The sequence below is a fragment of the Squalius cephalus genome, assembly GCF_949319135.1.
Source record: "Squalius cephalus genome assembly, chromosome: 2".
Lineage (NCBI taxonomy): Eukaryota > Metazoa > Chordata > Actinopteri > Cypriniformes > Leuciscidae > Squalius > Squalius cephalus.
In genome coordinates, this window is record NC_137123.1 from 57,106,070 (window position 1) to 57,121,754 (window position 15,685).

At 37.8% G+C, this 15,685-nt stretch overlaps 1 protein-coding gene across 1 annotated transcript; it reads left to right on the forward strand.

Moving 5' to 3' along the window:
* The first annotated feature begins 3,471 nt into the window (after nucleotides 1–3,471).
* syngr3b (synaptogyrin 3b) lies at nucleotides 3,472–12,314 on the forward strand. Its single transcript, XM_079864593.1, has 4 exons — nucleotides 3,472–3,663; nucleotides 5,129–5,363; nucleotides 10,124–10,269; nucleotides 10,853–12,314. Exons 1-4 carry the CDS (start codon nucleotides 3,562–3,564, stop codon nucleotides 11,069–11,071), a joined length of 702 nt encoding a protein of 233 aa, XP_079720719.1. The 5' UTR covers nucleotides 3,472–3,561; the 3' UTR covers nucleotides 11,072–12,314.
* The last annotated feature ends 3,371 nt before the right edge of the window (nucleotides 12,315–15,685 follow it).

The window sequence follows — 15,685 nt, forward strand, 5'->3', positions numbered from 1 at the left end:
GGAATGATCCGAAACTGAAGCACTTGTGGATCAACAAGCACAACCGCAACTACAGCTCCTCCTGATGAAGATCATCATCATCATCATCATCCCTTTAACTTGTGTAAATAAAACATCCTCTTCATTTATTACCTGTGTAATTTAAAAAAATTGCAAACTAAAAATGATAAGATCTATGACTTTTCTTGACTACTGAAACATAAAACATGTGTATTACGAAGTGAATCTAATTTGAAGATTTGAACTAATTTGAATGGAACTGTTTAACTAGGAAGGGATTAATTCAATTCAGTTCATAACAGTGAAGTTCACAGGTCAGTAACAGATCAATATATACATAATATATACAGTATACTATATATTGTTACGTTTGTGACGTAATGCAGCTACGTTTTGTCTGTTGTGGTTTCTGCTGTTGTCTTCTCCTCCTTTAGGATTGGTCCTGGACATATAAATCCCCCAGAATTCCTCTGGATGGAGCTCTCTGCCTCTTTGACTGCACTTGTTGTTGTACCGTGTGTTAGCTGGTGAACATGTAGCACAATAGATTGTGATTGCTGTGCTCCTCTCTATGTTAACAGAGTGCTGTTAGCCACTTGTGATCTGTTCCTAAAAATATCAGTGCCATTACAGATCCCACCTGTAAAAGTGTACTTATTTTGAGAAGCAGTAGGGGGTGAGTGCCTTGTGTTTCTTTGTAGGCCAAAAGGCCGTTACTTTTTCTCCTGTTTATTTGGTTAGATAAGGAGACAGGGTACGTTATTGTATGTTTTGTTTCTTTTATTTTATGATTCATAGGGAAGTTCGTTTTTTTTGTGGGAAAGTTAGTTTCTGTTTGTTTATTGTTTTGGCATTAGCTCAACCCTGAAGATTTTGCTTCGAATCTTTTCCTTGTTTGTTTGATTCTTTCTTTTCAAGAGATTGTTTTGGAAAATTTGTAGTACACCGATCTGAAGACAAACAAGAGAGCAAGAAAAGACAATAAAAAAGTCTAACTAAAAATTGTATTGTTTTGTTGTTTATGTTACATCCCTGAACTAGACCGGGGATCGTAACAATATATATATATACAGGGTGGGCCATTTATATGGATACACCGTAATAACATGGGAATGGTTGGTGATATTAAAGTCCTGTTTGTGGCACATTAGTATATATGAGGGGGCAAACTCCTCAAGATGGGTGGTGACCATGGTGGCCATTTAGAAGTCGGCCATCTTGGATACAACTTTTGTTTTTTCAATAGGAAGAGGGCCATGTGACACATCAAACTTATTGGTAACGTCACAAGAAAAACAATGGTGTGCTTGGTTTCAACGTAACTTTATTCGTTCATGAGTTATTTACAAGTTTCTGACCACTTATAAAATGTGTTCAATGTGCTGCCCATTGTGTTGGATTGTCAATGCAACCCTGTTCTCCCACTCTTCACACACTGATAGCAACACCGCAGGAGAAATGCCAGCACAGGCATCCAGTATCCGTAGTTTCAGGTGCTGCACATCTCGTATCTTCACACCATAGACAATTGCCTTCAGATGACCCCAAAGATAAAAGTCTAAGGGGGTCAGATCGGGAGACCTTGGGGGCCATTCAACTGGCCCACGACGACCAATCCACTTTCCAGGAAACTGTTCATCTAGGAATGCTCGGACCTGGCACCCATAATGTGGTGGTGCAATTGGTGTGAAGATACGAGATGTGCAGCACCTGAAACTACGGATACTGGATGCCTGTGCTGGCATTTCTCCTGCGGTGTTGCTATCAGTGTGTGAAGAGTGGGAGAACAGGGTTGCATTGACAATCCAACACAATGGGCAGCACATTGAACACATTTTATAAGTGGTCAGAAACTTGTAAATAACTCATGAACGAATAAAGTTACATTGAAACCAAGCACACCATTGTTTTTTCTTGTGACATTACCAATAAGTTTGATGTGTCACATGGCCCTCTTCCTATTGAAAAAACAAAAGTTGTATCCAAGATGGCCGACTTCTAAATGGCCACCATGGTCACCACCCATCTTGAGGAGTTTGCACCCTCACATATACTAATGTGCCACAAACAGGACTTTAATATCACCAACCATTCCCATGTTATTACGGTGTATCCATATAAATGGCCCACCCTGTATATATGTGCTCATCAAGGTTGCATTTATTTGATCAAAAATAAAGATGAAATATTACTAAAATTTAAAATAATAGTTTTCCATTTTAATATACTTATAACCTTTGATACTTTTTAAGGATTCTGTTAGTTAAAAAGTTAAAAGAACAGCATTTATTTAAAATATAAATCTTTTGTACCAATATACACTACCGTTTCTTTAAAAAATAAATAATAATAATACTTTTATTCAGCAAGGATGTGTTAAATTGATAAAAAGTGAAAGTAAATACTTATCAAATGAATCCTGAAAAAAGTATCACAGGTTGCAAAAAAACATTAAGCAGCACAACTGTTTCCAACATTAATAATAAATCAGCATATTAGAATGATTTCTGAAGGATCGACACTGAAGACTGGCGTAATGATGCTGAAAATGCAACTTTGCATCACAGAAATAAATTATATTTTAAAGTATATTAAAATAGAAAACCATTATTTTAAATTGAAATGTGTAATCTCCTGTATTTTTGATCAAATAAACGCAGGCTTGGTGTGCATAAGATACTTCTTCAAAAACATAAAATAAATTAGTAATGTGACCAATTTTTTTGACCGGTACTGTAAGGCTATATACTATCGCTGCATAATTATCAAAAATGTTAAAATACAAGTCCTTTCACGTCACCATTTCGCGTGTTGTTGTCAGTCTACACTTCACATAATAGGCTTGAAGGCCTGGGCTTCAACTATGATAGTTAAATCAAATGGTTAACAGTGTATCAATATAGACTAAATACAAGTGACTTGAATAGCCTACTACGTAGCCTACCATTAATTCTACTCTTGGTGCTGGTTTTGTGCAGTGCTTTGTACTCAATTAACATCCATTGTTCCATTTTTAATTGAATCGACACATACATTTGATTATTGAAAGGAAAAGTTTAAAAATGGTTTGGTTTATTTTTTTTCCTTCCGTCGAGCCATATAACACGTTACTCACTGAAAGAACCATTTGGCTCGAGAGCATCGGTTCCTGAGCAGACTGTGGGAATGGGATACCTACATTTACATTCACTCCTTCATGGGGACTATTATTAGTGGATTAATATAAGGGAATAGTGAATGAGTGTGTAGGAGTGATTTTGAACACAGCATGGTTAGGGGTTATTTCTGCTGTTGTAGTAATTTATCTTTCAGCATGCCTTGTTTCCACCTACTGGCGCACGATATACAGGATATAGCCTGGCTACAGGAAACCGCAGCTGAATATTTTCGGTGAACTGATTCAAAAGATTCGAGTCACTGAGATGAATCAAAATCCCCACCATTATTTAACACTGACAGGCGCGCGCCCGACTATGGGTGTGCACGACAGGCGCCCGTGAACGCGCCCGGCTCTCCTCTTCCGCAGAGTATCGCACAGCAGCAGCAGCAGTCAGCGGGAGGATGGATGGAGCGGGCTCGTTTGGAGCGGGCCGAGCCGGTTCGGCCTTTGATCCGATTGCGTTCGTCAAACAACCTCAGACAATCCTAAGAGTGCTGGCATGGGTAAGAACGGCAATCTCCTATGAATTCTGATTGGCAGATTATGTATTGCCGTCGTTTATATTCCGCTTATTGTCAAACGATTATAATAACGGGTTGATTTTCCAACACGCGTTTTCTATTTTTATTTTCTTTGACAATCTGTATTACACTAAGGCCGTTTTTAATCGTGTGATTTAATGATTGGGTGTTATTATAGGATGCTGTCTTCTTTAGGTGGACGCGCGTCAGATGTTGCTGTGGTAGTGACGCACGCAACGCGTGCGCGCATTTTTTTAAATGGCTGTTGTGCCACTGGTTGCAATTTGGGTCATTCCTAAAATATGGTAATAAATATGCGACTTTTATAATATGATTAACAAAAAACAAGGGTGATATTTCATGAAAAATATTGCAGGTTCATTCTAGGTCTATCATAACATCTTATGAAATAATATGAAAGTTAAGAGGAATTGACTGCGCACAAGCTGATGTCCCTACCAAACTGTAAAGTCATTGATTCACCTCTATATGTCATGTTTCCACTTGGTTTACTTAAGTTACATGTCATTGGATTAACAGTGTTTTTTTAAACATTATTTTAAACACAAAATATTAATACCAGCTCTTATTTAAACACTTGACCCATGATTTTTCTTCTTTTTCATTTTATAACAGTATACTGTATATACTGTATTGTTTTGGCAGACACTTTTCCCTTTTACAGTATCACAGTAAGCTTGCCTTGAACTATAAAAAAAAAAACGTACCGTAGTAACTTCATGGATGAATGATATGACACACCCATTACCAGATATCTCTGTGCCTAATGGCAGAGGAAGATAGTGTTTTGATTTTTTAAAAACTATTTTTTTAAACTGGCTGATTTAATTAAATGTATGTTATTGAATGACTGAATCAACCTGCATTGGGTTACACCAACAAAAGGGGATCAGATAGGGCTTCCTAGAGGCATGTTGCTTCTTCCTTTAACACAGTGTTTCATCCAGCCAGCCAATAACCAAAGCAGCTGCAACTGTTTCTATGACGACTGCGTGATGTGATGTATGCGTCAGTATGGAGTTTCATTGGCAAAAATAGCACATGGCACCATAATTCCTGAGCATTGCTACTGATTTTCTCTTACTGTTACTCCAACCCACACACACACATGCACACGTTTTTTGGTAATCTCTTGTCTTGTTTGAGTGGGTGTGGTTGAGTGCGTGATCTGTTGCATTAGTGTGAATTAGCTACATTTTCTCTCTGAGGTGTAAATGAAATTCTTTCTGGAGAAATGCACTCTACTGCACGGCATCGGTAAAGAGAATGATGTGTCACTTCCATTTAGCATGTATAATATAAGAGAAGAAAAGCTTTACTTAGATGCCTTCTGAGAATGCAAATAATTGAAAGGTTTTTATTAATTTAACGCCAGGGATAAAGTTTATGGAGCTATTTCTGTGACTCGTGTCTTTTCTCTCTCTAGATCTTCTCCATGGTGGTCTTTGCTTCTATAATAAATGAGGGCTATGTGAATATGGGCAGTGAGCGACTGCACTGTGTCTTTAATAAGAACGCAGATGCCTGTAACTATGGTATCACGATAGGAATATTGGCTTTCTTAGCCAGCGTCTTCTTCCTGGTCCTGGACGTCTACTTCCCCCAGATCAGCAGTGTCAAAGACAGAAAGAGAGCAGTGTTGTTGGAGATAGTTTTTTCAGGTAAAAATGTTCAGTCATTAATCACGTTGATTTTATGTCTGAAATGCAGTTACAGTAATATCCAGTGTCAGTGAGTGTTTTTTATTTACCTGTACATTTACAGTCACTGATACAGGCACCCATATGAGATGTGAGGAAAAATGATATGTTAATGCTTTTGTGTTCTCTCACAAATGATTTGCGTTCCCCCGAGAAACTTTGCGTTCGCTCTCAAAATGTTTGCGTTCCCCCGACTTCGCTCTCTAAATGTTTGCGTTCCCCCGAGAAACTTTGAGTTCGCTCTCAAAATGTTTGCGTTCACCGATAAACTTTGTGGTCACTCTTAAAATGTTTGCGTTCACCGATAAACTTTGTGTTCGCTCTCAAAATGTTTGCGTTCCCCCGAGAAACTTTGAGTTCACTCTCAAAATGTTTGCGTTCACCGATAAACTTTGTGTTCGCTCTCAAAATGTTTGCGTTCCCGCGAGAAACTTTGTGGTCACTCTCAAAATGTTTGCGTTCACCGATAAACTTTGTGTTCGCTCTCAAAATGTTTGCGTTCCCCCGATAAACTTTGTGTTCGCTCTCAAAATGTTTGCGTTCCCCCGAGAAACTTTGAGTTCGCTCTCAAAATGTTTGCATTCCCGCGAGAAACTTTGCGTTCACTCTGAAAATGTTTGCGTTCAACGATAAACTTTGTGTTCGCTCTCAAAATGTTTGCGTTCCCGCGAGAAACTTTGTGGTCACTCTCAAAATGTTTGCGTTCACCGATAAACTTTGTGTTCGCTCTCAAAATGTTTGCGTTCCCCCGAGAAACTTTGAGTTCGCTCTCAAAATGTTTGCATTCCCGCGAGAAACTTTGCGTTCACTCTGAAAATGTTTGCGTTCCCCCGATAAACTTTGTGTTCGCTCTCAAAATGTTTGCGTTCCCCCGATAAACTTTGTGTTCGCTCTCAAAATGTTTGCGTTCCCGCGAGAAACTTTGTGGTCACTCTCAAAATGTTTGCGTTCCCCCGAGAAACTTTGAGTTCGCTCTGAAAATGTTTGCGTTCCCCCGATAAACTTTGTGTTCGCTCTCAAAATGTTTGCATTCCCGCGAGAAACTTTGCGTTCACTCTGAAAATGTTTGCGTTCCCCCGATAAACTTTGTGTTCGCTCTCAAAATGTTTGCGTTCCCGCGAGAAACTTTGTGGTCACTCTCAAAATGTTTGCGTTCCCCTGAGAAACTTTGAGTTTGCTCTCAAAATGTTTGCGTTCCCCCGAGAAACTTTGCGTTCACTCTGAAAATGTTTGCATTCCCCCGATAAACTTTGTGATCGCTCTCAAAATGTTTGCGTTCCCGCGAGAAACTTTGTGGTCACTCTCAAAATGTTTGCGTTCCCCTGAGAAACTTTGAGTTTGCTCTCAAAATGTTTGCGTTTCTCCGAGAAACTTTGCGTTCGCTCTCAAAATGTTTGCATTCCCGCGAGAAACTTTGTGATCGCTCTCAAAATGTTTGCATTCCCGCGAGAAACTTTGTGGTCACTCTGAAAATGTTTGCGTTCAACGATAAACTTTGTGTTCGCTCTCAAAATGTTTGCGTTCCCGCGAGAAACTTTGTGGTCACTCTCAAAATGTTTGCGTTCACCGATAAACTTTGTGTTCGCTCTCAAAATGTTTGCGTTCCCCCGAGAAACTTTGAGTTCGCTCTCAAAATGTTTGCATTCCCGCGAGAAACTTTGCGTTCACTCTGAAAATGTTTGCGTTCCCCCGATAAACTTTGTGTTCGCTCTCAAAATGTTTGCGTTCCCCCGATAAACTTTGTGTTCGCTCTCAAAATGTTTGCGTTCCCGCGAGAAACTTTGTGGTCACTCTCAAAATGTTTGCGTTCCCCCGAGAAACTTTGAGTTCGCTCTGAAAATGTTTGCGTTCCCCCGATAAACTTTGTGTTCGCTCTCAAAATGTTTGCATTCCCGCGAGAAACTTTGCGTTCACTCTGAAAATGTTTGCGTTCCCCCGATAAACTTTGTGTTCGCTCTCAAAATGTTTGCGTTCCCGCGAGAAACTTTGTGGTCACTCTCAAAATGTTTGCGTTCCCCTGAGAAACTTTGAGTTTGCTCTCAAAATGTTTGCGTTCCCCCGAGAAACTTTGCGTTCACTCTGAAAATGTTTGCATTCCCCCGATAAACTTTGTGATCGCTCTCAAAATGTTTGCGTTCCCGCGAGAAACTTTGTGGTCACTCTCAAAATGTTTGCGTTCCCCTGAGAAACTTTGAGTTTGCTCTCAAAATGTTTGCGTTTCTCCGAGAAACTTTGCGTTCGCTCTCAAAATGTTTGCATTCCCGCGAGAAACTTTGTGATCGCTCTCAAAATGTTTGCATTCCCGCGAGAAACTTTGTGGTCACTCTGAAAATGTTTGCGTTCCCCCGATAAACTTTTAGTTTGCTCTCAAAATGTTTGCGTTCCCCCGAGAAACTTTGCGTTCACTCTGAAAATGTTTGCATTCCCCCGATAAACTTTGTGATCGCTCTCAAAATGTTTGCGTTCCCGCGAGAAACTTTGTGGTCACTCTCAAAATGTTTGCGTTCCCCCGATAAACTTTGAGTTTGCTCTCAAAATGTTTGCGTTTCTCCGAGAAACATTGCGTTCGCTCTCAAAATGTTTGCATTCCCGCGAGAAACTTTGCGTTCACTCTGAAAATGTTTGCATTCCCCCGATAAACTTTGTGATCGCTCTCAAAATGTTTGCATTCCCGCGAGAAACTTTGCGTTCACTCTGAAAATGTTTGCGTTCCCCCGATAAACTTTGTGTTCGCTCTCAAAATGTTTGCGTTCCCGCGAGAAACTTTGTGGTCACTCTCAAAATGTTTGCGTTCCCCTGAGAAACTTTGAGTTTGCTCTCAAAATGTTTGCGTTTCTCCGAGAAACTTTGCGTTCGCTCTCAAAATGTTTGCATTCCCGCGAGAAACTTTGCGTTCACTCTGAAAATGTTTGCATTCCCCCGAGAAACTTTGAGTTCGCTCTGAAAATGTTTGCATTCCCCCGAGAAACTTTGCGTTCGCTCTCAAAACGTTTGCGTTTCTCCGAGAAACTTTGCGTTCACTCTCAAAATGTTTGCGTTTCTCCGAGAAACTTTGCGTTCACTCTGAAAATGTTTGCATTCCCCCGAGAAACTTTGAGTTCGCTCTGAAAATGTTTGCATTCCCCCGAGAAACTTTGCGTTCGCTCTCAAAACGTTTGCGTTTCTCCGAGAAACTTTGCGTTCACTCTCAAAATGTTTGCGTTTCTCCGAGAAACTTTGCGTTCGCTCTCAAAATGTTTGCGTTTCTCCGAGAAACTTTGAGTTCACTCTCAAAATGTTTGCGTTTCTCTGAGAAACTTTGCGTTCGCTCTCAAAATGTTTGCGTTCCCCTTTCCGTTCGCTCTCAAAATTTTTGCTTTCCCCTTTGCGTTCGCTCTCAAAATGTTTGCGTTCCCCTGAGAAACTTTGCGTTCGCTCTCAAAACGTTTGCGTTCCCCTGAGAAACTTTGCGTTCGCTCTCAAAACGTTTGCATTCCCCCGAGAAACTTTGCGTTCGCTCTCAAAACGTTTGCGTTTCTCCGAGAAACTTTGCGTTCGCTCTCAAAATGTTTGCGTTTCTCCGAGAAACTTTGAGTTCACTCTCAAAATGTTTGCGTTTCTCTGAGAAACTTTGCGTTCGCTCTCAAAATGTTTGCGTTCCCCTTTCCGTTCGCTCTCAAAATTTTTGCTTTCCCCTTTGCGTTCGCTCTCTAAATGTTTGCGTTCCCCCGATAAACTTTGCCTTCGCTCTGAAAATGTTTGCGTTCCCTCGAGAAACTTTGCCTTCGCTCTCAAAATGTTTGCGTTCCCGCGAGAAATTTTGTGGTCACTCTCAAAATGTTTGCGTTTCTCCGAGAAACTTTGCATTCGCCATCAAAATGTTTGCGTTCCCCTTTCTGTTCACTCTCAAAATGTTTGCGTTCCCCTTTGCGTTTGCTCTCAAAATGTTTGCGTTCCCCTTTCCGTTCGCTCTCAAAATGTTTGCGTTCCCCTTTGCGTTCGCTCTCTAAATGTTTGCGTTCCCCCGAGAAACTTTACGTTCGCTCTCTAAATGTTTGCGTTCCCATGAGAAACTTTACGTTCGCTCTCTAAATGTTTGCGTTCCCATGAGAAACTTTGCTTTTGCTCTCAAAATGTTTGCGTTCCCCTTTGCGTTCCCCTTTCCGGTCGCTCACAGAATGTTTGCGTTCCCCTTTCTGTTCGCTCTCAAAATGTTTGCGTTCCCCTTTGCGTTCCCCTTTCCGGTCGCTCACAGAATGTTTGCGTTCCCCTTTGTGTTCGCTCTCAAAATGTTTGTGTTCCCCTTTGCGTTCCCCTTTCCGGTCGCTCACAGAATGTTTGCGTTCCCCTTTCTGTTCGCTCTCAAAATGTTTGCGTTCCCCTTTGTGTTCGCTCTCAAAATGTTTGTGTTCCCCTTTGCGTTCCCCTTTCCGTTCGCTCTCAGAATGTTTGCGTTCCCCTTTGCGTTCGCTCTCAAAATGTTTGCGTTCCCCGAGAAACTTTGCGTTCGCTCTCAAAATGTTTGCGTTTCCCCGAGAGACTTTGTGTTTGCTCTTAAAAGGTTTGCGTTTTTTATTTTATTTCAGTTAACGTTTATTTTATGTCAAGTAATGGACTTTAAAAAAAATAATAACTATATCTAACCCCATTAGACCCAATAGCTGAAATTGTCAGTATTTTTGCATGATAATAATTTTATTATATAATAGTATTTTTGACATTTTCCCATCCCTTCTCTTTAGGATTTTGGACGTTCCTTTGGTTTGTAGGATTCTGTTTTTTGGCCAATCAGTGGAGCCGTACGTCCCCTAAGGAGCTGCCGCTGGAGCAGGCGTCAGACGCAGCACGAGCAGCGATTGCCTTCTCTTTCTTCTCCATCCTTATCTGGGTAAGACATCCCACCTTCCCAGATACATACAGTAACAATTACTTCATTTTTGAGTGCCAATGTTGGTGTTTGTGTTTCAGGCGTATCTATGTCTTCTAGCAGTGCACAGTTTTAAGAACACTGCCTTTATCGAGGATAATCAGAGGCTTTTGTCCAAACAGACTAACAGTCTCTCAATAGTGTAGATGTAGATTTTCTATTCTACTCTCAAGTGCACACTAACGTATGCTAGTCTGATAGTAGTACAAAGTGCTATCAATATGGTTGATACTAAGCATGCACTCTATAATAACTTAGATTTATAATAAACGTTATAAATCTATGAAGCTTAAAAACAAGAATAATGTGTCATAAATATTGGAATACTCATACTTCACATATAATGATAAAAACAAGTCATAAAATTGAACTTCTAGATCTAGTCAGAGAACTTTGTTCTTTTGTGTTTATACTGTAACTTGGTTAACTCAAGCATTCCAACTAACTCTATGCTACTATGCTTGATATACTTCAAAAGCTTGGTTATGTTTCTCACTAACATGCTAATCTGACTAATATGCATAATCCTGGTTATCCTGACTAGGCGGGCCTTACGGTGTGCGCTGTTCAGAGGTTCCTGCTGGGTACAGACATGACACTGTTCACCACCGAGCCCGTGGGCGACCTGGCACCCAAGCAGCCGTACCCCTCCAACGATGTAATCGGTCAGACTACCGTCCCCGTCAACGCTTACCAGAGTCCACCGCTCATCGAAACCGTGGAGACCCGCCCCCCTGGATACAACATCCCGCCAGCCTTTTAATCCACAACCAATCAGAAGACAAGGAATATAGCAGCGCTAAAGGACAGAGTATAGACTGCCGTCAATGTTAGCTAAATGTATTGTATCGTATCGCGTTTTAGTAACAAGGTGGCGAAGGGATGATGCTCGCCTCTGTAATCCGCACTATAATACAGAATTAAATGATAATGTAGTCTCACGTTAACTTGAGCAGAAGTGGATGTTTTGGGACATTGATTGTCATTGCCTACCCACGCGTTTTACATTTACAGTCAGCAACACATTTTTGTCAAATTCACAATGTGCTATTTATTTAGTAAAGCATTTTATTATTACTATTTATCTTAAAAAAAGTAGAAAAATAATTAAAGGTGCACTTAGTAATGCTTTTGCCATGGTAAAAATCATGTTGACCGGTTATAATTTATTATAATAATTCAGTTAATATAATGGAAAAGAATGAAAATAATTTATTCAACTAAATTGTCAGATTAAAAAGTGGTTTACATAAATAAAGTGTGTTGTGGACCACCCTTGAATAGAATACATTTTTTAGACCATTGATATTTCATATGAATATACAACATACAGAAAATGTTTCTTTCAGGGTAAAACCTTTTTTCCAATTAGCTACAGTTAGCTAGTGCACCTTTAATTATGATAAAGAAAATGCATTATACTTATTTTTGTGTCTGATTATTAAATAATAGCATCTTGGCATAGATGATCGACAACTGTACCAAACACATCATGTTTACTGCAGTTAAATTAGTGCTGTCCACGTCATTTGTGTCAAAATATGTTTTTGTTAAGAAAGAATGAGCTAATTTTGTTTTTAAAAGTACTTACAGTCACTATCAAGAGAGAGAGAGTGAGAGAGAGAGAAATAATGAGAAAATGTCAGAGGATGAACAAATTAGTGTGTGTCTCTCTCTCTTTCTCTCTCTGTTTGTGTGTGTGTGTGTGTGTGTGTTTGATGATGGACTCTTGGAGCAGTCAGAGACATTCCAGATGAGATAACTGAGATTACTGGAACAGACTGTTTACTTTAACAAGCATACTTGTGCACATGTGTGTGTGTGTGTGTGTGTGTGTGTTTGCTCTAATCCCGTCTAGTTGCATGATATGGTAAAATGCCTCAAATCCCCCCTGAAGCAGAGAGTTAACTGTTATATTTTGTTAATGGAAGAAGCCACAGTGGTTATTAAAGTCTTCAAGGTCCATGGGGTCCTGAATAAAGATGAGCCAGTACAGTGAAGCAGTGAAGAGTGTGTGTGCTGTGATTCATGTTCCTTCTGATGTTACAAACCCATTTTAAAAATGAGCAAATTCTGTTCCACAGAAAGAAATAGCAGCATAAAGTTTTAAAACGACATGAGTAAATGATAAGAGACTTTTCATATTTAGGTGAACAATCATTTGAATTCTAAGGAAATTCTGAGAGAAGGTGGAAAAGGTCATCTAAATTATAACTTAGTAATTGAAATTGTGCTGAAATAAAATAAAATAAAATATTGCATGAAAACCCCTTAAAATAAAAAAATATGTTTAAGTTGACGTTCGAAAATGACTAAAACTGAAATAAAAATAAATTAAAGCACAGGAAAAATATATATAAAAAAGAATAAAATAAAAATAAAAGCTCATTGAAAATATGAATAAATACTATAATAGTATATAAATAATAGTACAATAACACTGTTTAAAAAATGAAATAATAATACAAAACTTTACCCATTTATAATTAAACAATTAGTGGAAGACTTTGCATCACAGTCAAAATTTTCTGAACTAAAACAGTGTTTTAGGTTTAAGCATAAAAAGACGGTGTCCTATTAAATCATTTCCATCAATCCAGTTTAATTAGCAAACGATCATGAATGTTCCCAGAAAGCTAAATGCCATAAAAGCCCTTGACAAGAAGTTTGAATTTATAAAAAAAAACTACAGGTATGCATTCATGAATTTGCAACCCAGATTTATAGTACAGTGTGTCCCCTATAGCAGTGTGCTTTATTATGGCATAAGAAAAAACAAACAGAAATAAGGGCAAAATACAGTCAGGTTGATATACATGCTATTACCAGGTCAACACACAGAAGCTATCTGGTGCTTTTTGTTTGATTGATCATTTCAAATATAACATGGTACAGTAAAACTAAAACCAGCTATGAATAAGTTTGACAACAAAAAGCTTGCAAATGAATTTTGGGGGATGGAATTCTCCACAAACAGGGATAATCTGGCATCCGGGTAGTTTTAATATACTATTAACTAACATAATATTCACAGCATTCCAAATAGCTAGTTTCAAATGTCAACCATTCAACCCTATTATTTGAGTTTTCTTAAGTTAAAAAAATATATATATTTTTTTTATTTTATTTTAAGGGATATCACTCTCAACATGGGGACAGAGCTGTCTGTCAAAATGGGAAAACAAAGTAACTTGCGTTACTTATTTTAAAAAGTAACTATTTTGTTGTAAATTCAAAAGTATTGGGTTACGTTACTAGTTACTTAAAAGTAATCTGATTACTTTTACTTGTAATGCTTCCCATTCTGAACCTAGCAATTTTAATTATTGTAATACAGCTCATATTACACGTGGTTTACTCTCCTGAGGTGCATAAACAAAATCTTCTGAAGGTTATGCACCTCCTTTCACTGACACATGTTTTTGTTTTTATTGATTATTATTATTACATTTATTTTAAGCCCCTATTAATGGAAAGTATTGGTTATGTGCATTCTGCCCTGTTTACACGCTGATCTGCCTCGTAAATGTTCAATGAATCACAATGAATTATAGACAGGGAACAAAGCACTACAAGCAAAATAGAAATCTTTTCAAGTAGTTAACAGTCTCTACACATTTAATGTCCAAAGTTTATCAACAAAATTCTTAGTGATACTCATCTGTAGAACGGCACCCAAAATCATGAAGCAGTCAAACAGCATTCTGGATCTCACACTGCATACATGACACACTTTCCTCAGAAATACTCATTCATATTTATCAGCCCTTGGTTTTCCCGACTTCCTCCATCACACTTATTCATAAAATGCATTTTTAAAGATGTATCCATGTGTATTAGTGTGATTTTGAGAATGAGTAAACTACAGTAAATCATTAGTGTTTGCTATTTTCAAAGGGCTTTTCACACTCATTTTTAACCCCGGGTTAACACATGTGACCTTTTTAACAACTGCTTGTTTATTAATGGAAATGTGGCCATGTACTACTCAAGTGCACTCAAAAGTCAGTACGATTTGTTTTTGTTTTTGAAAGAAGTCTCTAATACTCAGTATTTATTTGATCAAAAATAAAAACAGTATTATTGTGAAATATTATTCAGATTTAAAATGACTGTTTACTATTGTATTATATTTTAAAATGTCATTTATTCCTGTGATGGCAAAGCTGAATTTTCAGCATCATTCCTCCAGTCTTCAGTGTCACATGACCCTTCAGAAATCATTCTAATATTGTGCTGAAGACACATTTCTTATTATTATTGTCACAGTTGAAAACAGTTATGCTGATTATAATTTTCGTGAAAACTCTGATACTTTTTTTTAATGCATGGATGTTGCTTAATCTAGGGTTAAAAGTGGCCTTAACCTGGGGTTTAAAAAGCTGTTAACCCAGAGTTAAGTGTGAAAAGCCTTGAAAAGATGTTCATGCAGTGGAAAGGATTCACAATTTTGATGCACATCTGCCTTTATGTGAGGAAATGTTACAGATACTGAACAACCTTCACGTTGTTGCAAATACTGCAACATTGAATGGAAATAATATTAATGCTATTCAACATGTGTCGGGACTCCTAAACATCTCTGCGCAAATGTAAATATTCATGTGCTACTTATTATTGACCAAAACACAAATGTTATCAATCCAAAATAAGAGTGTGAGCATCCATGCTAGCTCATTTCTTTGGAAGCTTCTGTACTTGTGCATATGGAAAAAAAAAAACTTTTTTTTTTATTTGATCAAATGTTTACATGAAGCATGTTAGTGCACTGCAGTTCAAAAGAAAGAACACTTCATGGTTTTATAATTTAATGATAATCTCTACTGAAAATAATTTTGACTTCTCAATTTAATAAAACCAACAAAATGTGTTACAGTAATGCTCTTTTACAACAAAAGTCTAAGGGGGAAATATTCCAGAGGGTTTTAAGGCCTCTGCAATTTCAAATTTTTAAAAATAAGTTATACTAGATTCAACTCGATTTTTTAAGACAGATTAATATAATATAAGTTGAATGACTTGTAGAGCCAATGTGATTATACTCAAAAATTGAAGGCAGAAACTGAACTTGAACAGAAACTAAGTTGAAATAAGGTGGAAATGTTTTACAGTGTAAAAGTCCTTTTCTTTGCATTGACTAAAGTTTTAAACATGAACTCAACAGATACATATATTTATTTGTCATTTTATTTTAAAAACATTTTTATTTTGAATTAATATATGATTAATTTATTTATTTATTCATTTAACTTTTTCTTTTTTTACTTTTTTTTTTTTTTTAACTTTTTGGCACTCAGTCCTCCATAAACTTTTAAAATGTTTTTTTTTTTATTGTAAATAAAACAAATATTAAGAGTTATCATTGTTAACAAAAACA